Below are 25,984 nucleotides of genomic sequence, written 5' to 3'. Positions count from 1 at the left end.
GGGTGGTGTTTTGATTTTTTAGGAAAAGCTCACCTGTGTTAGGTAGGAAAAAATGCTTACAAGATGTCGACTCTTGGGCTCCATCCTGCACTTGCCAATCACTACATGAGAGATGTCACCTGAGTCAAGTGCACAGGACACTTACGTTGTATTTTATCTTAAAGGTTTGACTTCAGTGTGCATTTAGTACCTAGCTGCTATTCAGGCACTTAATTCTGTATTTAGATGTTTCAATAAAAACTGCCCTGGTTTGCAGTGAGCAGTAGCTCAGCCTAGACTGGAGGGTTTGCAGCAGCAGGAAACCAATGTTTGCCTGCCCACAGGCTTCCCTTAGGAGGTGCTGGCACACAGGCACAGCTGAGTTGTGGCCATGGCTCAGGGGTACATGGGCTCAGAGTGCATGGGCAGTGTGGGAAGAGCCCTGGCCCAGGAAGAGGGGTCTGCCTGGAAGGCCTATGTCTGATGTGTTCTACAAACCTGATTGGTACCAGAAGGATGGTGGTTCAGTGGTTTTGTGTGTTATTCACACACAGTTTCACCCATTTGAGGATTGGGACTTTGGTGGGATGAGCTGCTTCCCATGAACTTGCTTGCTCCCAATGGAAACCCCTTCCCTTTACTCCCAAAGGCTTTCATCCTGTGTGCTTTTTTGGTTGATTGTCAAGGACTGATTGCTAGGGTGGCTTTTACATTTGTTAATTTAGTTTAAACTCACTGCATGGGATTGTTCTGAGCATTTACTCCGTTATGATGCCATATACCTAATTTTTTTTCCTTGTAGTTTTGTGGGATTTCTAATAGATTAACTTCTCTTTCTCTTCTTTTACAAAAAGGCTGAAATGCTGTTGGGGATGGGATCAGGGGTCATGTGTCCGTCTCTCCTCCTTACCACAACCTCCCCCTCCCCTCTGCCGGCTGCCCCTACCAGAGCCCCTCCTCTGGCAGGAAGAGGGGAGTTGAAATAGTGAGCTCCTGCTTTGTGAAGGAAATTTTCTTTCAGTGCCTTGCTCAGAGGTGCCTTTGAGAGCAGAACTGATGTGTTTTTGTTAACTTCTGCTCTGAGGAGGTGATTTCGATGGCCACAGGGTTGCTCGCCATCATTTTCCTCTGTGCTGTTGTGGCTGGAGCTTCAGGGAGTAAGTAGAAGAAATTTTTCCTCTGCTAAGATTGATCTCTCAATGCAGAATACTTCTAGTAAGAAATGTTCTCACTGGCAAAACTTCAGAGGATTATGTTACAGCTTGTAGGTTTGTAGTAATTCTTGTAGCAGCTTTGTCTGGGTTTTTAGTGTAGTGTAGCAGTTTGCCTGCTGAGCTCTTTGGGTGGTACTGGGCAGGTGGGAGAGCACCCTCCTTGGAAAGGATGCATTAAATAGTGCATCTTCCCCCAGCATTCTGGGGAAAACAGCAGAAATAGTGAGATTGTGTCAGTCTGTATACTTGACAGAAAAACTCTCATGGATTTATTTATTTGTTTTGAGGACCATGCTTTGGTTTCAGTAATTTCACTGAAGTTCAGAAGCAGCAGGTCTGTGCTGAGCTGCACACAAATTTGCAGCACTTCTCTGTTCTGTTACCTGTCATTGCAGGATCCTCAGAGAGGTTAAGTTATGGAGCTTCCTGTTTTACAGAATGTGCAGGTGAGTAAAACAAGATAAGAAAAGAGGAATTTGAAAACTTGCACAGGGATATTGTGTTCTGAGAAGAATGATACTTATCTCTGAGTGATCAGCATTCATGGAAGTAGCAGAGAAGTTCCACCAAGATTTACTGGGTCCACACCTGCCTGAAGTTTGCATTCTGTGAACTCTGAAAAACTCCTAAGCATTAGAGCTGAGGAAAGGACTAAACCAGTGTGGAACTAAGCCCAGCCATGAGCACAAAAAGCAGAATCTATTTCATCCTGCTGTGGTGGAGGTCCTGCTTTGCTGCTCTCTGAAAGGTGCTGAAAGAGGATCGTGCTGTAAATGCATTACATTTCTGCTCTGCCCTTGGAAATTAACTTCTTGCCTTGAAGGAAATTGTGAGGTTATGTGCTTGGGAGAGGGGAAGTCTTTTCACCCTCCCTACAGGAGCTATGGCTGGCACACAGGGTGTTCTCAGAAATCCCGTTCTTTCAATTGAAAGTCCAAGTGGGAACAATCTAAATATCCATCCCTTTACTTAGCTGATTTCCATGGCTGAAAGATTAAAAGATAGAAAAAAAAAAGAAAAAAAAAAAAAGAGAGAAGGGGAAGTTTAATAGGCTTAAGAACACTCCCTATTTTTTTGTTTATTTCCTAGGACACAGTGCATCATACTTCCCCAAAAGAGCTAGATACAGCTACAGGTACTCAGCAGTCACCAACACATTCCTGCAGGGAAATAGTTACAAAAGCAGTGGCATCTCTCTGGAGAGCACAGTGATCATTGAAGTATTGGGGAATTGCCAGATGGTTTTGAAAGTAAGTATTGTCATAATTGTTTGAGTGATTGAGAGGAGCTGATGTGGAATCTTATTTTTCTTAGGGATTATTACTACATTTCAAACATTTGTTTTTCTTGTAATTGAAAGCCAGTTTGATTCTGGATCTCATAATTAGAGTTGCAGTATTTCTTTGATGCACCACAACTTGAAATTAGGTATTTGCCAGTTTTAAAAGGCAATAATTGTTTTCTTTTCTAAGTGACACAACAGTTTCATGGTTTTGTGTTATGAAGTACAGAACTGGAGGTGAAGCCAGTCCTTGAAAGGAACTTGTTTTACTTTAAAGCACTTTGATATCTGTAGGAATAATTTTAAAATAGCAAGCATTTTAAAGAGAACTTGGGGAACTTGTATGATGTGCTGGATTGGTGCCATTCCTAGCCCAGTGTAAAAGTCAATCTTGTACCACTCCATTCATCCCAACAGGAGATCTGTCTCAGTGACAGGAGCAGCAGGGAGTTTCAAACTGCAGAGCTTCTCCTAGGGTTAGCCCTGTGGCAGGCCAGGTGGAGAACTTCAGGGGCAGCAAGGATAATCAACTCCTCAGCTGCCTGGGCTTTCCTTCAGGTTAACAGAGGGGATAATTCACTGGTTTTGCTTTAGTAGACATATGTCTACTAAATACACACCCATGAGGTCAACAAAGAAGAGCAGATTTATACCTCTCCTAGTACATGGATAAAAATTAACTGGTTAGTGATTTGATGGTAAAAGGGATATAATAGTGCTGTGTAAAATGGGTTTAATAGTGAATGAAACTTCTTCACAGAAGAACTTTCTGGAAACTGCCTCAGATATGCTACTGAAGATAGGGCTAATGCAGTTCTGTTGCAAGACTGAACCTTTGTTCATATTCTGTGATGTTTGGTGTGGATATCATGATGTGATAAATCCACAAGTTCCTCTTGACAATGAAATATATTGCCTTTAATCTTTGCTCCTAGGTGAAAGATGTACAGATTAAGAAAAGTTTTGCATCCAGAGAGGAGTCTCTGATGGAAATGGAGAGTCTAAGGTAGAAAACCTTCTAATTGGTCTGGTTTTGGGGTTTTTTTGAAACTATATGGCTTAGCAGCAGCTTGACTGGACACTGCTCACTCTGCTTTGTACTCTGCTTAGTTTTAGGGGTTTTCTTTGTTTTGTTTTGTTTTGCTTAGTTGTTTTTTAAGATGAGGATCCAGATATGAGCACCATAAGCAAAAATGAGAGAATGACAGACATTTGGTCCAAACAGGTTTTTCCTCAGCATAACTTTCATCCCTTTGTATGTAAAACCTTTTGGATAGTGGACACTTCAAATTATTTTGAGTACAAATCACCAGACCTCTAGCAGCATGTGTGGATCACAGCTCTCAGAGCTGCAGATGTTACTTCTACAGACTCTAGAGTGTTGCAGTACATTTCAGAAGTTCTTGGTTTAAAAGATTCTCATAAAGCAAAGCTTTGTGTTTTTTTCTTCCAAGGTATTTATATTTCATTTATTTGTCCAATGAGATTTTCTTCCTTTTCTGTTTTTGGGTTTAGTAGCTCATTCATAACATATGTCAATGTTTCTCATTGACTTGCCAAGGTATAGTCTCTAGTATAGATGGCTATACAAAAAGATCTCAAACTGTGGAAGTCTGGCATTTTCCCAGAGAGCTGATGCTTCTTGTCTCATCAAAAAAAAAGCAGTTCTGTTGTCTGATGAAGCTCAGTCTTGTAATCTTCCTCTTTGTCCTGCCACTTGGATTCTCAGCCTTTAAACAACACTGAGAGCTGAGGTAATTGACTCAATTCAAAGGGTCAAAAAGAGCAAGCTTGGGGTAAATGCATTGCTTTTTATATTCATCAGGAAGAACTTTGTGTTCTCTCTATGGGCACTGGTACCAGAGTTCAAATGAGTGTACAGGCACATCTTCTGTCAAGTTATTTGCAAGATTTTCATAGCAGTAAGAACAGTTGTGTATTGTTTGCAGAGAAGCCAAAAAAGAGAGGTAGCAAAGAAAGCATTCAGTGAAGCTTGGCTATTCAGAATAATTATTCAGACAAGTGAGCCTTATTAGCATTTGCCTCAGCCTATTTTGAATATACAGTAGTCTAGCTTGTCCTCTGAACATGCATGTAATTTCCACAGATAGTAGCAAAAACAGACTCAGTTGCCTGGGAGTTCAGAAACCTTTATCTCATATGCCCAGTCTCTTCTGGAAGGACTCTATCCAGATGTTGTATATTAAAGTTTTATCTCTTACTTTGTGACTGATTGACTAGATGAATAGTTAGTGTCCCAGTTAATGTGCAGGTGACCTGTCTAGCTCCCTGTATAGGAGCTGACCATTGGGCTACAATAAAATTCTTCCTTTGGATGGTTTGTTTTTCCCCATTTAGAGGGAAAATATATGATTAAAGTATGTTACATTAGGACTGAAAATCAATGTTTAAAAGTGATCCCTTGGAAAGGTAGAAAACACTGTACTCTCAATCTGGGATAGTAAAAGCCATTAGGAAGTGTACTAACAGCAGAGATTGGGGAATAAGTTTGGGATAGAGCCTGAGTATTCACACCTAGCAAAGCAGGAAGATATGGGTTAATTGGGAAGCAATTGTTCTTGTGTGCATCACAGCTGAAGAGGTGTGGTGCAGTTACTTTGCAATTCAGACATGCCTACCAAAGGCACCCTGAATAATAAAATGGAATTTCTCTCTTAATTAAACAAAAATCATTGCCATTAAGTACATTTACTTGTAAATAATTTGCCAGGACTGTTTTTATTAAGTGTTGCAGTTATGTTGAGGATACTGTAATTATTTTGAGCAGATTTGGTTTTTGGGTTCCACAGGGTTTTTTTAAGGACTCCTTGGGTTAGGCTGAGTTTATGAAGAATAGAAGCTTGCTGTAAAGAATAGAGATACAGAGTGAGACAGATGCATTGTAGAGGAACAGCTCTGTTGAGGAAAATCTGAGTCTAATGTCATAAATTGACTTGCACTCTTTGAAGCAAGAAATGATAAACTTTTTTATCACAGGGAAATACTAGAACAGCATCCTCTTCATTTTTCTTTCCGTGATGGGAAAGTTCTGAAGCTCTGTCCTGTGAGGGGTGAAGAGACCTGGGCACTGAACATCAAGCGAGGCATGCTCAGTGTGCTGCAGACAGAGCCAGAATTCTCTGCTGGTGCTGTTGTTGAGGAGGTGAGTCTGTCTGTCCTGCTCTGAGGTGACTCCTAGCTCTTGTACATGTTAAGTCTACTCCACTTGTAAATAAATAAAGGGTTTTGTCACTTGGCTCAGCAGACAGTGGCAGTTATCTGATTGCTTCTTGTGAATGTTCTAAAATTATCTCAGGCTACTGCTGCGTGTCAGTGCTTACAGAGATGTTCTGCAGTAGGGCTTGGCACACCCATATGTAATTGAAGTTACTCTGCCTAGTGATGCTCTTCTGAATTAATGCTTCCCTGCATGCCCACAACGTTTTAAATGGAAAAGCATATGTCTGTAATTACCTGATTCAGAATAACACAGTGAAATTAAGCAAACCAACAGAGCCTGGCTACTATAAACTTGACCAAGGTCTTTAAAATTATTTGCCTTTTCATAGCTTTTGTGGCAAAACTGGTCTTCTGCAATGGAGAATTTAGATCTCTGTTTTTATTACAAAAAAGGTAACTATTAAAACTAATTGCAATAACCTACACTATCTCCTTGTATTTTATGTGTGTGTGTGTGACTCAACAGTGTGTGTTTGTTACTAGGTGGATGTCCTGGGAATCTGCCCAACCAGGTATCAGCAAAAGGGCCTCATTCTTGTAAAGACAAGGGACTTAAACCTCTGCTCCCATCGCTCTTCTGGTTTGACTTCTGTGCAGTCTGTTGTTCTTCCTCATGTGTCAGTAAGTTTTGGAGAATGACACTGACTCTTGCTTTTGACTCATTTGAAGAGAGTGTCTGCCCAAACTTGGGTTCTTAGCAAAGAAATGGTGAATATTATTTTCCCTGTAATGTCTGTTATTCACAGAATTTGTTTCAATGAAAATTTGCATTGTAGTTGATGGATGTTACAGTATAAATGCAAGAGGCTGTTAGGCACCTGGATTAAACTCTCATTAAAATACTTTACAGAGGTAAACTGAAAATAGTCTGTGGAAGGGGGGAATCGAGAGATGTAAGAAAAAATAAATTAGAAAAAGAAAGTTACTATTTGTAGAAAACTTTGGAAAGATAGATTTTCTAAATGCCAGACTTGCAACTTTCCACTGTTGACAGAAAATACAACCAATGTTTTATCTTGTGCTGTTTTTATTAGGTGAATATCACCTGTTTCTTGGATTGTAGTAGCTATTCATAATTTACCAGACTTTTGCTTTTTTCTACTTTGCTGACCAAAAATATCTGATGAACTTTGAGGCTTTGTGAATTGAAATGAATTGACACCATTTGATCCTGGCAGTTAATAGCAGTTTTTTTCAGTGTTGAAAAACTAGGCTAAAATTAGGAGTGCATTAACCTCCACAGGCTGGGCACTGTTAGAGATGTGGACAAGAGACTTCTCACTGTATCAGAACTGGAATCCTCTGTGAAGTTGGGAGAGGAAGGATTGGGTAGACTGACACAGGTCATCAAGAATCTTCCTGAAGTATCTGTTTTTCTCAGTCTGAACAGCAGATTGTGTCCTCCCAGCTGGAATGTGTCCAGAGCATCAGGGATGGGGTCCTGGAGGAGGCCAAATGCAGCGAGTCCGAGCGCGTGAGGCTGTTCCCTCAGCAGGGCAGCGGGGCAGAGACACTGACACGGTCTGTGCTCACACTCATGCACGTGGAAACAGAGACACTCTACAGTAAAGGTAACTGTGCTTCTGCTAAAGTAAAGTAAATTCATTTCCTAGAAAAATATTGTGACTTTGTCTTGCCTGTGAGAACTCTTTGCACCCATGATTTTCACCTTTAATGGAATAAACTGCTTTAATGTGGATGTTTTTACAGGCTGCCTAAGCTGTCCCTTCTTTGGGGCTTGGGCCTACCATAACAAAACTGTGTGGATCTCCAAAACTGGGTAGGTTTCCAACAGTGATGGTCTGTAATGGCTAGCTCCCCTTTATCTACTTTACATACCTAGTCCCCTTGTATGCAGAGCATCAGCCTTCCCAGGTCTGTGGACAATTCCTAGTTTTTATATAAATGGAGCCTAAATAAATTTAAGTCCTAATGGAACTAGGGACATGCCATGTCTGAGAACTGTTTTAATTTTTGCTCCTTCTTTGCCGTATATGTTTCTCCTTAGGAAAATTATTTTACTGAAGTCAACAAGGGGCTTGCCTAAGAAATGATTTCCAAGTTGAACTCTAAATGCTGAGGAACATATTTTTTGTCTGTTTCTAAATAATCGTTTGGTTCTTTTTTTAAAGGAACCCCCAAATTTCCAGAACACTTTGTTTGTAATTATACAAATATAAGATGATAGAATTTTTCCTCAGGAAGAGGTTCAGAGCCAAGCCATTTCTTTTTCTTTGCACCTAGAGCTCCTGTTCACCTTTTGGGTGGTTGAAGTGTGGGACTAGTGATTTGATGACGTTGGAAAAGATGACAAATGTAAAGTAGCAGGGCCATAATAAGAGATGGATGGGTGAAAAATAGGGCTTTTTTTCATGTGTATCTTTGTCTTGTTTCTCTCACTCTTTCTTTGGGTTACACTTGTCTTTGTTCTGTTGTGTTCTTAAATTCAAGCTGACTGCACTCCTGGTAATATTCATACAGGGAGAAATAAAGGCTCAGAAAGGAGGTTTCCCCTTGTATATGGGGTTAATGATAGCAAATGGCCAGCAATCACCAGAGATGTGATTTTTCCTTTATGTTCCTTATTCCAGGGGGCTCTGAGGATCTGTATGTGACTGACATTCTCTATGAAAGGGAGGTAACTAAGAGGGAGGTCACTGGAGCAGAAGTGACTGAACTGGTGTGGAAGCTTTGCTTAGCACACAGTGCAAGTTATGAGGTAAGCTGTACAGCCTCTGCTTCCTTGGGAGGCTCTTTGTGGGCTGAGAATTCTCCTGCACAGATAAGAGGTGACCTGGAGAGCAGCAATTTGGAAATACTGAAGCCTTCCATTGTTTTGGACATTTTTAAATGTGGAATTAGAAAAGAGAAAATGCTTTGAAATGTCATTTTCTTATATAAGCAGTAAATCACACCGAGGAGTTAAAACATACTGTAGCCCCCTGAATATTAGGCAAAAATAATTTTGAACTGTATTGTAAATTAATCTGAAAGAAAATGTCCCAAATTTTTGTTTTGCCGTGAAAAAACAAAAGCATATAAAGTATCTGGTTTGGGTTGTCACTGGCAGTTTTGATACTTGATGTCTTTCACAGCTTTGGTGTGTAATACTACCCCTGGCAGTGCTGTTGTCTCCATGTTTATTGGAGTTCTGCCATCCTTATATTGCCTCATGCCCTCAAAACAGTTGGCACATGAAGCCCTTGCCTCTTGGTCTTGGCTGGCAGGTTCCTTGTGCTTCTGAGGAGCTCTGACAACCATGGTGTTTTCTGGGGCTGCTGCTTGGGTCCAGAGGGAATCTCTGCCCCCTGAACCATTTTCATTGGTGAATGCTGCTAAGAAAGGGTGGAATCTTCTGGTCATGTGGAACAGGCAGTGGCTTAAATATTTTTTTATGATGACAATCATTCTAGATATTGATACTGGCAGCAGCTGAATCAGTCAATAATTGTCTCTGTGTTTGAAATTAAGATCCCTGTCTCTGAAATTCAGAGGTTTTCAAGAACACCTGTTAGGTTATAAAGAACACCTGTTGTGTACAATACAGAAGGATCAACAGATGATGGTGCTTAATCACTGTTCACCTGAGATCAGCTGAGGGCAAACAGAGGACATTTCATACTTCATATCCTTCAAATAGAGTGGTTCTTGTTAGTAGTAAAGCTCCTACAGAGAAAAATAAGGGAAAAAAATGTAAATGTGAAAACAGAAGAGAACACTCTTTAAGTAATTTTTGGTTTGGATATTATTAGAAAACAAGTATGGTCTAATAGGAAAGGCACTAAACAGGGCATTGGTGCCTCCATGAATTTGCCACTGATGAGTTTAGTCATTTCATTGCTGATATATTCCCTGTCCTCTGAGGTTCTGGTCAGATTGTTTTACTTTGGAGCAAGGTTATTTCCTGTGCAGAGAGGCTGAGATCTCCCCTGTGAATGCACATAGGTCCAAGTGACGTTAACAGAAGGCTTCATACCCAGCATGGAAGGCACTCACCTTCCTTGTTTAGATTAAGTCCCATGTCAAAGAACAGAAGCTCTTCCTGTCACTCCCCTGGGCTGGACACAGATACTGAGGGATGGAGGAGAGGCTTTATGAGGGCTGGAGACAAGTGCAGTGCTGGATTGCAGCTCTGCAGTGATGTCCTGGGTGTGTTCATCCTTCTCTTAGTGTCCCCTGTGATTCATGAGCACAGGTAGGTGTTCATGTTTTGTGTGTGAGACTTCAGGGCAAGGCACAGGGTGGAGCAGGATAAGTCACAGCTGCTGAAGCCATCACCTGCAATCAGCTGTGATAAATTCCAGCCCCAGACCTTACTCCCAACCTGTTAAATGGTGATCATAGCTGACCTGGTATCACAGCCTGGCTAAAGCCTGGACATGGGGCTGAGCAGAAAGCAGCAGGTGGCCTTTCTGGATGTTGCAATATTAGGGATAAGCTTTTTTCTCTGAGTTATAAGCAGGTCTGCCATCTCTTTTAGCTGCATGCTGTGGAGACTGGGGCTGTGGAGGGCTAAGAGAGCCATACAATAATGGTTGGTGCTAATACAGAATAAGAGCAGACCTTCCTCTTGGGGAGGGACGATGCTTAATTCCATGGGATTGTCACTGTACAGCAGTATGAAATGGCATTTAGGCACAGACTAGAGGGTCATATACTGCCTGGAAAATATTGAAGAAAGAAATTACTCCAGGAGACCTGAGAAACTGTAAATCCTACCTTCTGTGGAACACTCCTAATTCAATGTCTTTGAAAGAATGGGAGATGATTTTTCCCAGTAACAATGGGATGTCACTTCTGCCTCCAGAAAGGCTGACTGGCTTCATGTGTGGGAAATTTTGGGTTTTTTTTTCAGTCACTAAGATTAGCACAAGTGGCTGCTGTCTGTGCCACTGCCTAAAAGAGAAGTGAATTATTCATCATGTGCCTGTCCCAGCACAGGGTTTGATTGGTTGTCAACCATTTTCACTGTTTCAGGGTGTTCTTTCTGTGTGACCAGACATTTCAAAGAGAATCTTTATCATCCCTCATTTCAACCAATGAAATGTCCTTTGGGCCAAGAAAGAAGTTATGGGAATGCCCACAGTGTTGCTTGGGAGACAGCTTCACTGTTATGCATGTAGAGCTTGTTTGTCCCTTTATTGTTTGGCTCTGAATGAAGTAAGATTATGCATTTCTTTCAGGACACAAAACCAAGAATAAATGGAAGGGAAAATCTCCAACTCTGGGGAAAACAGTGAAGGGATGAGAAAATGGAGGTGGAGATGGTGTCAGTTCCAAGGAAGCGAAGTTGTTGTTTAATTTTTTAATGCTATTATGAGACAAGATTGAATTTCAATGTGGATGTAGATTAGCTAATGGACCATTAAGTGAACAAGCTGCCTGCTGACAAAGAATGGAAAAAGGGAGGGGGAGAAGGGACCCTCTCTTGAGAGAGGCTGGAGAGAAGCCTGTCACACCACTTCTGCTGGGGCTGCATTTCCAGTGACTGGCTGGGATTTGGTGCTTGGGCAGTAGCTCTGGTCAATGTGGCTGTGTATGCAAGAGTAGTCAGATTTGCTTTGCCTTGCTCCTGGACCCCAGTCTGACCCAAAAAAGTTTGTTCTCAGGGCATGATCTTTCATTTTTGTTTGGTTTTGGTTTTTAGGTTTTTTTCCCTGTAGGGCATTCTAATTGCTTTCTTTTACCTAGTTTATTGTTTTAAAATAAATAATTTAAATTTAAATAATTTTAAATAATTTAAAATTTTAAAATATGACAGGTCTGCAGGTAGAAGGATAATCTAGCTACTATGTAGAATAAAAGCCAGGCTTTCTTGTGTTTCTATCAGAGGTGGGAATGGGAGTGAGATTTGAATGTGGTTTGTTATTATGATACTACAAAGGGAGGAATTTACAATGACAGCTCAATTTCAGTGCAACCAACCTTAAAAAATGACAACAGCCCACCTGGTCAGACAGTTCATTCTAAAGATTTATTATTAGAGAGTAAAAATAGCTGCTTGTCTGCAAAATTTGCGTGGAGTTATTAGAGGAGAGCTTGTCTAGTCAGCAGGTGTGAAGCAGAATGAAGTCAGTTTACAGTCTAAAATTGTATCACCTGAAAGTAAATCAGTCTGGCAGTTTTATCTTAACCTGTGCTGCAGCTCCAGCTGATGGGACACCTGGGCAGCAGCTGCACACACAGCTGCTTGTGATGAGATCTGTGAGGATCCCCTGCCCCCCAGTCGATTTGCCTGTGGAGAAATGCACATAGGGCCCAGGCTTTAGAAATGCTTTTAAAAAATTATTATTATTATTCACTAGCTCCATAGTGTCCAGGCTTGGAATCTCTTTTTAAAATAGATCTCAGTGGTAATGAGGGAATGGAACGGAATGGAATGGAATGGAATGGAATGGAATGCATGTGGATTTATCTCAATTCTACGTATGGAATTATAAATGTTAACAGAATTAATACATAGGTGGGGCTTCACATACAAGAACAGGTTTTAATTTGATTAAATTATATATTATTTCTAAGAATAATATAAATCCCAAAAGAATAAAAACATAAACTATAGCTATATTGGATCTGACAAATTGCTCCCTCAAACAAAATAGTAAGAAGTTACTCAGGCTTCTTACTGAAAGACAGCTTCTTGTTACTGAAAAGGGCTTGGCAGTCTTAAATTAAAATTGAATGCTGGCACTGGGTTATTCCATGTTTTCATTGTTTTTGGGAGTGGCTCCTGGAAGGAAGGTCAGAAAGTCAAAGTAGGTCTGTCCCCAAACCTTTGGAAATGTGACTTAGTGAAATTAGACTTTGTTTGTATAATTTTTATGTAAAGAAAAATGTTTTCTTTGGAACCATAAATTTAGTCCTATGTCTAAGCCTTTCACATCTGAGGTGAATAAAGCATTGAAGTGAAGCTGACATGGATCGTGTTTAAAGCTTCCACATTATAAAGTTTGGTTAACTTGAACATACAGGATCTTGTATTGAACATTCTGCTAATTTTTCAAGCAATGAGACCTATCTTCTTTCTTGAACTTTGGATCAGGTCTCAGAGGAATACATCCACATGCTATTTAGCATTGAAAATGCCAGGTAAAATAGCTGCTGTATGATGTAGCAATTCCTCTCAGTGAGAGAGAACAGCTCTTCTGCCTCTGTTTCCAGCTAGTCCTGTGCTGCCTGCAGAGGTAAGGGCAGTTCTGCCTGGGCTTTTCCCCAGTAAGATGGAATAATTTCTCACAGCCCAAGGGTTCTTAAGTGAAACTTCTAAGTGTTGCCCAAATCTCTGTTAAATGATCTTTCACATAAACCTAAGATTCATATACAGTTAGCTTGACAATTTTTTCATTTGTGTCAAAGCTGTCAGCAGTTCTGGTCATAAATCAGATCTTGCCATACAAACTCAGAGAAAATTGGCTTTCTCTTCTGGATTGTAACCACCCTGTTGCCTTTTGGTTTATTATTCATTTGTATGCCAGTGGTATGTGTGGTGGTCACTGAGAACTGTTGTCTTAGGGACTGACTGACACCCAAGGCAAAAGCCCTTCTCCATATACGTTTGCAGTCTGGAGAGAAAAGCAAATGAGGAAGGAATGTAAGGACACAGGGCAGAAAGGGAGTTCAGTCTCGGGTTACATTGTAAATCAGTGGCAATGCCAGCATAACCTCTTGTGCTCTGTTCTCTGAAGCTGGTTTCTGCACAGCAGGAATATTACACTTGTGGTTGTGCACTTACAGACTGCAGACCTTTTCATGACTCTCGTGTTTGAGCTTCGACACCTTTCCCTTGAGGCCTTAAGGGCACTATGGCAAAGATCATCATTCAAGTGCAGAGACAATTGGTAAGTCTTCTTTAGTAATTGCATTCAAAAATATGCAGGAAAAAATATTTTGCAAATATTTAAATGTTTTCAATCTGTGCCAAGTGTTGGATTTAAATTTGGAGCATTTTAAAGGAATAATTTGTATTGCAGATCTTTTTTCTGCAATGGGATGAGAGTTTCTTCTCACTGATTGAATGCTGTGTACAAAATAGACTTACCTATTCCCACAGCCAGATTTCCTGTTTCTGAAGCAATGTGAATGGGAAATCTGACTCATGGCTTGGATGGAAATCAGTTCTGCTGCTTTTAAGCTTATGTAGCCATTTGTTATGAAAAAGCTTACCTGGATCTGTACCTTCAATGGCCTTAGTAGTCTTGGGGCAGAGGAGACAGATGTTAGGCTGGAAGTATGGATGTGGTGGAGCTGCATCTTTCAGTAGCAGCTCAATCTCAGGAAGTTTTATGTCAGTTGTAGAACTGTGGCTTTGAAGATCAAGACCCTACTCCTCTGCAGTCAGGAATAGTTCTGATCCAATGGTTTGAGATTATCAGGAATACGAATTCAGTATTATTAAAATCAGTACATTTTTCTCCCTTCATAAAACTGAAAATAATGAAACAATTCTTTCACTTGGTTTCAGTATAAAATGTTATGAGCCTGTTTGAAATTAATCTAATGCCAAGGTTTGTGTTTACAACAATATCTTTACTTGATGAACAATGGGCAAATTTTATTTTGGGTTAGATTTATTCTCATCCTTTGATAAATAGTCAAGCTAATATTCTTCAGTATTAGATAGCAATTAAACTACTCTGCCTCTTTTATATTACCTTTAAAAAGAATCATTTTACTCAGGACATGGTCATTAAATGTAGGAGTGAAAGAAAATCCCATGCAGATCCCACTCGGATGCTTTTACCCTATCTAGTTTAACTGCTTTCTAGTTAATGCAAAAGTGTCCTTGCATCAGTATAAAAGGCAGGTACAGAATATTTGCATTACAGAATATTTACTCTTAAGACCTGAAATATGTATTGTCTGTCATGCTGGTGTAAGCTTTCCCCTTAGATAAGGTCTGAAAAAGCTCAGGAAGTAAAAGCTGGTCAATTCAGTTTTAATGTTTTAATTTGTTACTCAGGTTACAGGTGAAATGAAAGGTAAAAACCACCTTAATAAATAGTCAGTGCTTTAAGGTACCTCAGTCTTTAGAAATCAAACCTAGGATAAGATGTGGCTTAATTCTCAGAGAAAGCAACTGAATATTTTCTTGAAAATCTGCTTAGGTACTATTGAAACACCAATGCACTTCCATCACATCCTGTCTGAAACATATTTCTGTAAGGCCACTATACCAGAAGGTAATATTGATTTCTGTGGAATCTAGAATTTGCTAAGCCACTGGACATTTATGTACTTTGAAAGAAGCCCAGTCTCAATGTACTTGTTATGTGATTCTTAAGTATTTTGGTCATTTTAGGGTTTTTTTTGTATTTTTTTCTTGTGTTACAGGCAACCATTAATAGATGCTCTCCCATCTTGTGCCACAGAGGCATGTGTTGTCCTAATGAAAGACCTCATAGCTTCTGGAGAAGTTGAGGAAGACAAAGTAGAACATTTCTTCTGGTCATTTGCATTCATTCCTAATCCCACTTCGGGCATGATTGAATCTCTTGCTGTGAGTGGATGCTGTTTTTTCTTTTTTAATTTGTAATTAATCTAGGTGGCTCAAAGTTTTGTGTTTTACAGTAACAGTCTTTTTCATAGATTTATACAAAACCTGTCCAGGTAATTTTGTTGAGGCTGAATTTGAGTTTGTAAATATTTTGATACATTTATAATCTGTGGTATGTCACAATTCTCATTACTTTTCTGAAACATCTCATTCTTTTTATGGTTGTTTACAGCCTTTGCTGAAGTCACCTAGAGCAGGCCAGAGCTGCTTCTTGGGAGTAACTGCTCTTGTACATAGGTTTTGTTCAGCTCACAGCTCCTGTGGTGTTGTACCTGCTGTGCAGAGTGTGATGAGGACTCTTGGGAAATTTTTGGGAGGAAACTGCACCGTGCAAAATCCAGAACATCTCAGCAAGGTATTGGTTGTACAGAGGCACATGATATAGGGCTTTACTTTTTTGTTCCCTTGACGATCTAGAACTTGTTTCATGAAAGTGGCATTCATTGGATTTCCAGACAGCCATGAATACAAGCTTAGTAAATGAATATTTCTTGCTAGAACGAGCTGATAAAATTTTGTAATCTGACAAGTAGAACCTATCAGTATGGGTATTCTTGTATGTGGAAATAAAGAAAAGCCTTGGCTTTCCTGATGAAGCAAACTTCTTACCATTGAGCAATATGAAGAACACCTATCTGTTGACAAATTTTAATTTAGCTGTTGTGTCCAGAAATCTATGTTGAATCACTAAAATGCCAAAATATCTGTGATCAAAAGGGACAAAATATCAAAGTACTTGAAAAACCTTTCCAGTACATAAAATTTGTGACTTTTGGTTTCCTGTTGCAATATAGTCTTTTAAAAAATATTTTTGTATTCCCCCAGGTCTAAGGCAGGTTCTACTTACAAGTGCCACATGGTGCATATTTGTCTTGTCCTTCCTGTAAAGCCAGGATATTGGTGGTACAATAGGGCTTGCAGTAAACTCCCCAAATCACCAGTAATCATTTTAAACAGATTTTTGCACAGAAAATGCTAGTGCCATGAAATTCAATGTACAGCTGCCAGCATTTGGAGAGCTTGCTGTCCTACCTTGCTCTGCATTTCCAGCTGCAGCTGGTGCTGAAAGCCATTGGGAACGCGGGGCTGGCAGCGGCTGCGCTGGCTCCCGCTCTGAGCTCGTGCGCTGCCCTCAGGAGCCATCCCATGGAAATCCGCCTCGCCGCCGTGCAGGCCTTCCGGCGCATTCCCTGCTCCCTCAGGGTGAGTGATTTACTGCCACACGTTTGGGACTTGTTGGAATAGTTACAGAGCACACAAATGGATAAGAAATAAGTGTAGACATGTTCCAGCAGAGCCCCTCTGCTGTTGTAGGAGAGGGTAGAACCACCCAGATGAACAAACCTATAATGAAGTTTGCTACAGTTGAGGTAAGATATCCAGTGTTTGGGACTTCTTAATTAGGCACTGCAGTTGGGTGCCTTCTGTCTGCAAGGATTATGGCTGAGAACCCATAGGATTTGATTTTGCCCATAGTCTGTTTCACTGTTTTAATCTCTGAAACATAAAGTATTAATGTGAGAAGCTTGTTGTGATTTGCAATACACTGCCACAGTTAGAACGTTTTGTTAAGTGGTTTAATGAAAGAAAGTTCAAGACTTGTTTATCTTTAATACCTTGCTACTTAGAAGAATGGCAAAGCCAGGAGTGCTGGCCTGGGCAAAATGGGCTGTCCTGCTCCAGCAGATGAACAACAAGCTCCACATGGACTTGCACTTGGAGAAACACCTTTCTATGGCTTTTTAAAATTTAATTTCAGCTTGGATTGGTGTGATTCACTTGTTCTGCAGTTATGAAGCTTGGTGTTGCTCATTAGACATTTCTAAGTATCAAGTCTGTATGTTGTTGCGTACCCCATCATTGTCTGGCAAATGAACTGAGTGGACTGGGGCTGTTAAATGCTAATAAAAATGTTAGTAGTATCAGTCACTGGTTTCTTAGCTTTTTTTTGTGAACTACCAAGAATTGTCTTGGTTGCTACTGGGGAAATATTGAACAGAATGAATTTGTTGCTGGCCTGCTCTTTGATTGAGACCGAAAGTAATGATCTTAATAGCCTGTGAACAATGCCATAGCCATTGTTGTCTGTGTATTGGCTGCAGCATGTGAGAGGTACAACAGACACATCTCCCATGTGGTGGGATAAAACCGTCCTTAACAGTTGTGCTGGCAGGGAACGCTCTGTGTTGCAGAGTCCTGTATAGATTTGTCTGTGCAGGATTCAAGGTCATAATGACAATTTGTTCAGGAAATTTGTGGATAGGGTAGTATAGACAATATGTACATACATTTGTATGCATGTACTTCATGTACTTCATGTTACATGAAGTGGCTTTGTTGGGTATAAGGCTATTTAAGGTATAAACGTAGCAATAGCTCTTTGAGAACAAAAAACCCACCAAGACCTGAAAGTGGGTTTCAGTGGGAAAAGGTGTTCCAGGGGAGGGAATCATAATTGTCCTTATCTTTTTGTGCTTTTCTCTTAGAATGCTATATTAGTTCAGCTGTATCAAGCAACCAGCGAAGATGTAGAAATAAGAATTGCTGCTTATTATATAGCAATGAAATGTCCACATGAAGAGTTATTTAAACAAGTACAAAAGACTTTGCTGAAAGAAACATCCAGCCAAGGTCAGCCAAGCCTTGAAGTCTTACACGTTGCTAATTGATCCTTCAATGTGACATTTACTTTGCAGGTGTAATGGTACCAATCTATGTCAATTTTTATTTAATCTCAGTGCTTTGTAGATTGTTTGTAAATAATTGTTTGTATGATTGTAACATTTTAGATTCAAATTGTGATACTGTTAGTTTAGCAATAGTAAGGACTGACTTTTCATAGAATTAGTTCCTTCTACTGGCAACATTTCATTCACTGAAGGCTCCTGAGAAGGATGCATAGATGCTCAGTGCATTAGAAATACAAATTCATGACTGCAAATTGTATTTTGTTAAGTTGAGAAAGAATCAAGTGGCAGAAAAAAATCTTACGATTTTCTACAATGGTTTCACCACATTCAGTGAAGGGTACCTCTAGACTAATCCCTTGCATTTCCATCTGTCAAGAAGAAGCAAACATGAGAAGGGTCTCTGTAAGATTGTTTGCAGGCAGATGAAAGCAGGCTCTGTCGGCACTGTGTCTGGATCCTGGCCAGCTCTGCCTTGGAGCTGGGATCCGTTTCCCAGGATGTTGTGTCCGGACCAGTGTCTCCTGCAGTGATTCTGAGTTCAGGCTCAGCATTGTGTTTACCTGCTGATGTGGCTTGTGGTTTGGAGGGCACTCATTCCCCTCTGTTCAGAGTTCAGATGGAGAGAAATTGTATCCACCTCCAAAATCCTGTCAAGGTGTGCCCTCAGTGACTCCTCCTGGGGACTCCATGTAGAAAATTTAATTTGTCTGATTTATGAAGGAGCTCTACAAGTCCATCCAAAATGTTGTGTGTAATAAACAATTTAATGCAGTACTCATGAATATTCTTAATTTATTTTCTTTGTCATTTGTTGATGTGACAGCTAAATAATTTATATAATGAACTTTTGAATAACGAGCGCTTTTGAAGGCATGGGGCACTTGTTAGCTTTTAGTTCCACAATCAGAAAATGAAATTTGAAAAGAAGTTGTGTTGTGAAAAATGCAGTTACATCAGTATTCAGTGTCTGTGCATTGAACTAGCACTGGAGCCTAATATCTTTTATCTTCAGGAGGCAAAAAAGCCTCTATTTAGGAACTACACTCCAGAACGTTTGGGAAATATTTGCCCCCCATCACACATCACATACATGGCCAAGCTGGGACTCCACAGTGTCATGCAGAAATACTAATTCTTAATCAAAATTGTTTAATTGTATGTGCATTTTTTTATTTAAGGTGCTGTTGCAGTAGGTGCATCAGACTGATTCTAATCATGCTGAGAATGAATGGATTCTGTTGTGGTTAGGGGAATGGTGAATTAATGGTGGTATATAAAAAATAGAATTAATGGAGGTATATTTAAAAAATTGCTGTATCTGTTTTTAAGACTCCTGTGATTTTTCTCTGATTTCCACATGCTTTTCTTTGTTGAATTTTAGTGGGCTCCTTTGTTTGGAGTCATCTCACTCAGCTCCTGGAGACAGATGACCCATTGAAGGAGCACCTTCGAGATTCTATTCCTGATGAAATCCTTAGCAAAGATTTTGACTGGGAGATGTGGAAATACTCCTCATACTCTGATGTCACGTTTCACTCAGGTATGTGCAGTTTTAGAACTTAATACTTTGTAGCATAGGGATTATTAACATCCCACGTGGCTTTTCTGACCCTTTACATATTATTCCAGAGAACTTTGATTTTTATAATTTAATATTATCCAAATATGCAAATGTAAGCTTGATTCTGCTCTGACCTTAACTGGAGCATATGAAATGTATTTCCAGCAAACCAGATACCATACACCTTTGCCTCTTGTGAGAGAGGAGACCACGAACCAATGAACACTTAAGATTACTTTTGTGAACATCAACTTTTAATTCCTTCCTTAGTTAAATTCCTTTGCAGCCACGGGGGATGGGGATGTTTTTTCTTCACCTCATCCTTGTGCTGTCCTTGGTATAAGAAAAGAGTCAAACTAGTTCCTTTCTGTTTTACTATCTGTTCATTTGTTTTCAGTGAAAATGCTAGATGTTGTTTTTCAGAGTTACATTTTGATTTTCTGTCCATTTCCTCCAGTGCATTTATGTATCTTATGCATTATAAATACTTTCCTTTTGATGTTAGTGAGATAATACCCAGTAATATCCAGTAAATATGGAATTCCAGTACCTGGAAGTTACTTACAGTAATGCCTTTGCTGTATTAAAAAGTTAAATATTTTCACCTGTTGACAATGTTTCATTCACCATCTTCTTATTGAGTGGAGTAACAGTTTCCAAAAAATTATGAATTTTGCAAAACATATGAGAACAGCTAACAGACATCTATTTTCTGTTGCAGCTGGTGCAGGTGCAAATATGGAAGCATCAGTGGTCTTTTCTCCTACATCTTTTCTACCACGATCAGTCATGACAAATTTGACTATTCACTTCATGGGACAGGCTATAAATCTCCTGGAGGCAAGTTTATGGATTTTTTTAATTGTGGGAGTTTTTTATCCCCTTTCTCAAGTGACACTTGGAATATTGAAGTACAAAGCATTTTCTGCTTTCCTATTGCAGTTCCTTTAGCAAAATGTGCTTTTCACTGCTGTAGCACAGTTGTCTCAGACTGGTGAGCCCTTTGTGTAATGGGCTTAGTCAAAATAAAAGCACTATTACTCTGCTAGTGCCAGGCACTAGGAAAGTGACTTATACTCAGCTCTTGTTGGTTCAAATGAAACATTAAAGTCAGTGCTTCCTGAGACACTGCTCCTGTTTAGGATGGTAAGATTCCTTTTCTTGATGTACAGTGGGAAATGGATTGCCTTGGGTACACCATTGCTTTAATTCAGAGGTAGATTCATTTGTACTTAGCTGAAGTCACTGTTCCAGTGCCATTGACCTTCCAATGCTTGGCACATTTCAATGACATGCCTGTAACCTCATCATCTTTACCTGCTGTGCCAAGTACCAATGTGCACATGAAAAAAAGAAAGTATTTAATGTAGCCTTCAGATCTCAAGTTTAAGCTTGCAAGAGAACAAAACTTTTTTTTCAGTGCTACATACCCTGGATTTATCTATGTTAGTAATTCTGTTTTAAGCAAACTTACAAACAGAATCTTATTTCAGAGCATGAAAAGGATGTGTTATTGTTTTACAGCCAAAATACAGTTTTTAACATGCCAAACATGTTTTACAGTTTTTTTAACATGCCAAAATAGCAGTATCCCCTTTTGGCTCATTATGGTGTAAATGGATCTTAATACCTGAAGGAAAAATTTTTATTTTGGACTGAGCTTTACATATCTAATTTTTTGGGGAAGATTTAATACTGGAATATCCAGTATTGAATGCTGAAGGAGGTAGAATGCTAAACTTTGCAGACTGTGATCTTGCCTTGCAAATCTTTTGTGTTGTATATCTGGTTGTATATCTGATTTTTCTGCTTTAAAACTGACCGTGGCCTATACATGTCACTGTTAGGCTTTTCACTGCTGCATGCTTTTCACTAGGTTGGTGTACGATTGGAGAATGCTGAAACTCTCATAGAGAAGGGGTTTGGGCCAAAATCTTCTACTTTCAGTGACTATTTTTTTGGAAACACCAAAGAAGGAAACCACAAATCAGAAACTCCAGTGGAGACAGCAGAAGAGGTCAAGCAGAGGAACCCGACTTTGAAGCGATACAGCCCCACTGATCATCTTGTGAGCAAGTCTGGCAAGCCAAAGCTGAGAAAAACAAACCAAAACTGTCTTGGTAGAAAATACAGTAAGATGAATGAATTAGTCAAAAAGGTAACTGAATCTGTAGATCTTGGAAAAATTAATGACATTTTCCAGTCAAACACAGGGCCCCATCACACATTGGGCAAATGCTCTGGATTACTGTGACTCCTTTGCATAAAGCACATGTAACTTGTTCTGCTCACTTGCAGAGAACTTAACAGCTGCAGAAAATACGGAGCAGCAAAGAGCCAGATCTTTAGGGTTTTTTTCAGATTGTTTTATTGTCTCAAAACAATGACACTCAGCCATGGGATTATGTTGCCTGTGTTTTGGGCTTCCTCTCATTATTTTGAGCTCTGGTCCCTTTATGCTGATGTCCTTTTGTCGATTGACTGCTGTGGCACTGTAAACAGCTGCTTGATGTTGAGTTCCTGAGTCCTGTTGTTTGCAATCTGACTTCCCAGTTTGATGTCAGATGTTACATTGACACTTTGTGAATTTACTCATTTTTGGAGAGAGCTATGTTTTATGTACACAACAGGGAAGCTCTGAGAATTGACTTCAGTTGTTGATGTATTAGCTGGAAAAATCAGGAACTGTGATTCATTTAGTTTGTCTTAAATGATCTCTCTTCTTGGACTCATCTTCTTAGGGTTTCTTCTTAGAGAGTAAGCTCATGATATTGTGTTGCTATGGTATGGTAGAATCGTAAGGACAGAAAATGTAAAATTTTGACTTTCTAGCAGTTGATTTAGCAATCAAGGCATCCCTAATGTTGTTTTGAGATTGTATTTTTCAAAGCTTCATCTATTTATGGGTATGTATTGTAATACTCCTCCTTTGGCTGTCCTCTTATGACCAGTGTCCATAGTGACAGCCAGCTGGTGTGCTGTGGAGCTGAAGTGTTGCTGGAAAGAACAGCTGCTAATCCAGGGTCTGAAGTGGCCTCCAAAGTACTTATAAAAGGGAGCATAATGTTTCTTTACTAATAGCATAGCCTGCATTGAGGAATTGTTTATTGTGAGTTTGAAAGGAAATTATAAAACACTTCCTTTTGATTTCTTTTTTTTACCATGTCAGTTCACTGAGAGGACAGTAAGAAAGGAGGCGTTGAAATGTGAGCTAAGCATGAAAATCTTTGGAAATGAACTTAGCTTCTTAAATTGTGAAGATTTAAGAAAACAAATGAAACATTATTCCTTAAATCTGGCTGAGTTGGCTGTCAAACTTCTGAAGGTAAAAGGACCCTTTTTTCCATTTCAGTGTAAATATATTGAGAAACTGCCTTCTGACAGATATGTTAAAGATACAAAATATTGCTTGTTATTTCTCTAAATTGAACTCTAAAAGACACCAGTGTATAGTTGGTTTAAACAGCATTCAGTACATTAGGCCAAGATTTGTTCTGCTGTTTAATGGTTCTTACTTCTCTCATTCAAATCCATCCATGCTTAAATGCAAATTCTTTTTTTAACTAGAGTAGGACTGGTGTCTGACTCATGCCATCATGCCATGGCTATAGGCAGGCTTTGGGCTGCTTTCTTCTTTGTGTCCCAGACCAGCTCAGGTAAAAACACTTTTACAATAGACAGATGCAGTCAAAAGTTATATCTGACAAATTTATTGAATGCTAACTCTATTATGCAAAATAATATTCTGGGTTTTGTTTGGGTTTTGTTCACCACAGGGGCAGGAGGTCCAGTTTAATAAAAGGATGAGCTTGGCCACTGAAGAGCTGCAGTTTCCAGCAATTTCAGGCTTTCCTGTTCAGCTGGCAGTCAATGCCTCAGCAGCAATCAACATAAAAATCAAAGGGAATGCTGATTTCAAACAACAGTCCAATTTCTTTCTAAATGGATATATCAAGCCAAGGTATTAAATGCTGCAAATGTGTCCCTTTCACATGTCCCTGATGTAAAGTAGCAATTCCTGCTGTGAAAGTTTTGTGCCTATTAATTAATTAGGAGATTCCTGAAGAACAAAAGCAGTCATCATCTTTCTGTTGCTGAATGGTTGCCATGGTGTAAGGGCAGCAGTGCTTTCCTGTCCTGCCTGTCTGATTTTGAACTCTCACTGTGTTATTCCAGTACTGGTCTAAGCTGACTATTCCTCTCTGTCTCTAGATCAGACTCCTGAATTGTTGCATGCAGATGATTTTTGCAATGTCTTACATGTGACAAGGGGATTTTTATTGGGATCAAATAATGCTCTTACAGGTTATGGATGCACAAACCAGTGGAGGATTCAACCCTGTGTTTCCTTACCTGGCTATTTCATCTTTTGTACATACTGAATATGTTACTAAACTTTTCTAAGTGCTGTACAGAGAGAAACTTGCCCTGTGATACTCAATTCTAATTTTTTTCCCTATCTTAATATTTCATGCTGAAATATTTTTTCCCTATCTTAATATTCATGCATTCAAATCTCCTCCTTATGAGACACAGCAAAATTATAATTCGTTAGAAAGTGTGTGTTGGTGTACATGCAATCTTTTCAGTTATTTCCTGAAACAAAATTAGTTCATGATTTTAATCACAGAATATACTGTGTTACAGCATTAAATGCTGTATATTTATTGAAGAGGTTTAAATTAAGTGCTTAAGAGGTTTAAATTAAAAGAAACTGCATTTCATGTACATGAATCTTTCAACAGTGCATTTGTTCAGCTTTCTGTCCAAATGGGAATTGTGGGGACTCTGGGACAAGCTGGCCTAAAGTGGTTAACAGGAATTAGGACATCTACTAGTCTTGATGGGGGGATCCAGGTGAAGAAAGGGAAAGAGCTCAAAGTTTTCTTGAACACTCCAGAAGAATCTATGGAGATAATTGATTTCAGGTAAGATTAAGCACAGGCATCTTCAAAAACAGTAACTATTAACTTTCTTGATTATAACTGACAATTTTGTTTAAATATTGCTGTAACTTAAGCATAATTGATTTTAAGTTATTGTTCAAAATTCTTGGTTGTAGCTCTAAACTCTACTACAGAATGGTGGATGAGACAGAGGATATAGATGTCTTCCAAGACCACACAGAGACCAGGTCTTGCACTAGGGAGGAAGGTGAGTCCAGCTATTATGTTTGTCTTAGAAAGGCATTCTGAAATATCTATAACAGATTGTTTTATTCACTAGAGTTTCTTTTTTCATATATTATTTCTAAAGTTCTACAGTGCAATGTTAATTTTTGTGTTTTCTTTGTTTGCTGTTCTAATTGAATGTTCAACTGTTGTCTTCCACTAGTATCTGAGATTATTGGCTGGCAGCTGTGTTCTGCATTGTCCTATCCTGGCCCAGCCAGTGGTTTGGTTTTCCCCCTCAGTGGACCTTTGAGAGTGGCTGTGACATTAACTAAGCAAGACAGAGGCCTGCAGCAGTACGTGGTGGAAGCTGCCTATGACCACATAGCTCAGGTACCACTGGCACGCTGGGCCCTGCCTTTAGCTGCAGTTTGCTGTTCTGGTGGATCTCAGTACTGCACATCCAACCCTCTGCATTCCAAACTCTGTGTTATTATTCATTCCATTCCCAATATATGGGAAGATATGCTGGACACAAATTGCTGATGCTGATAGGAGGTGTATACTCTTTTTATCTACTGAACAGCACACACAAACACTCTGTTGTGTCAGTGTGAGAGATTGTTTTGTAAATGGTGTGCCAAATGAATAATGTGATTATCCTTTTTTTCTTTCAGGAGAATTCATGGATCCCTAGTGAAGCTGTCTTTCACTTCTTCCTTGGGACTCCAAAGTCAGACTTGAAAAGAGATATTGGTGTTGACCTAAGTTTTAGTGTCCCACAGAAGAAATTCAGAATCCAGTTTATACAACCTAAGAAAAAAATTGAGATTGATGGTAGGTTTTTCAACTAAGAGCCTGATCATCAGCTAATATCAGTTAGGAGAACTGCATTACAATTAACTGAGAAATATCAGCGTATTTCACAAGGCTGGAACTGCATTATTATGTGATAACTGTCAGCTTACTGTTTTAGGTAGCAGCCATTCCCAATGGGGTTTGCATCTTGGTTAAGACTATATTTTGCACAGACAGAGGTTCAGTACCTGGTTCATAAAGTCATGTTAGAGAAGAAAGCTGTTACCAGGATTGATGAATTGAAGGCTAAAGAATATGGTGCATTGTTCTAACATCTTTTACGTATGCTGATCTTGCCTTACTGTTTCAATTTGCTGTGTTCTGTTAGTTGGGAGATGAACTTAGTTGTTGCTAAATCACTGTAGTACTGACTATGATATTGTCATCCATTATAATAAAAAATAACAGTTTAATCACAGTGTACTATAGAATTCAGAATCTACAAAACCCATTGAGGAAATATAAACTGATCAATTAATGATAATAATATAGACAA

General features: G+C 39.4%; 1 protein-coding gene across 1 annotated transcript in view; it reads left to right on the top strand.

The window, feature by feature from the left end:
- Positions 1-5,581: 5,581 nt before the first annotated feature.
- The window catches only part of LOC131565426 (uncharacterized), a 68,518-nt gene continuing 48,115 nt past the window's right edge, over positions 5,582-25,984 (top strand). Inside the window, exons 1-18 of the mRNA XM_058816296.1 lie at positions 5,582-5,638; positions 6,199-6,336; positions 7,097-7,286; positions 8,307-8,434; positions 13,450-13,553; positions 15,046-15,211; positions 15,441-15,623; positions 16,319-16,471; positions 17,755-17,899; positions 19,340-19,498; positions 20,241-20,359; positions 21,396-21,677; positions 22,689-22,844; positions 23,296-23,480; positions 24,265-24,447; positions 24,582-24,673; positions 24,854-25,023; positions 25,308-25,467. Coding sequence (XP_058672279.1) covers positions 5,582-5,638; positions 6,199-6,336; positions 7,097-7,286; positions 8,307-8,434; positions 13,450-13,553; positions 15,046-15,211; positions 15,441-15,623; positions 16,319-16,471; positions 17,755-17,899; positions 19,340-19,498; positions 20,241-20,359; positions 21,396-21,677; positions 22,689-22,844; positions 23,296-23,480; positions 24,265-24,447; positions 24,582-24,673; positions 24,854-25,023; positions 25,308-25,467 — 2,770 coding nt within the window. The remainder of the gene's footprint in view (positions 5,639-6,198; positions 6,337-7,096; positions 7,287-8,306; positions 8,435-13,449; positions 13,554-15,045; positions 15,212-15,440; positions 15,624-16,318; positions 16,472-17,754; positions 17,900-19,339; positions 19,499-20,240; positions 20,360-21,395; positions 21,678-22,688; positions 22,845-23,295; positions 23,481-24,264; positions 24,448-24,581; positions 24,674-24,853; positions 25,024-25,307; positions 25,468-25,984) is intronic.

This window comes from Ammospiza caudacuta, chromosome 17 (assembly GCF_027887145.1).
Source record: "Ammospiza caudacuta isolate bAmmCau1 chromosome 17, bAmmCau1.pri, whole genome shotgun sequence".
Lineage (NCBI taxonomy): Eukaryota > Metazoa > Chordata > Aves > Passeriformes > Passerellidae > Ammospiza > Ammospiza caudacuta.
The sequence above is the reverse complement of the archived record's forward strand: the minus strand, read 5'-3'. Positions and strand labels throughout refer to the sequence as shown.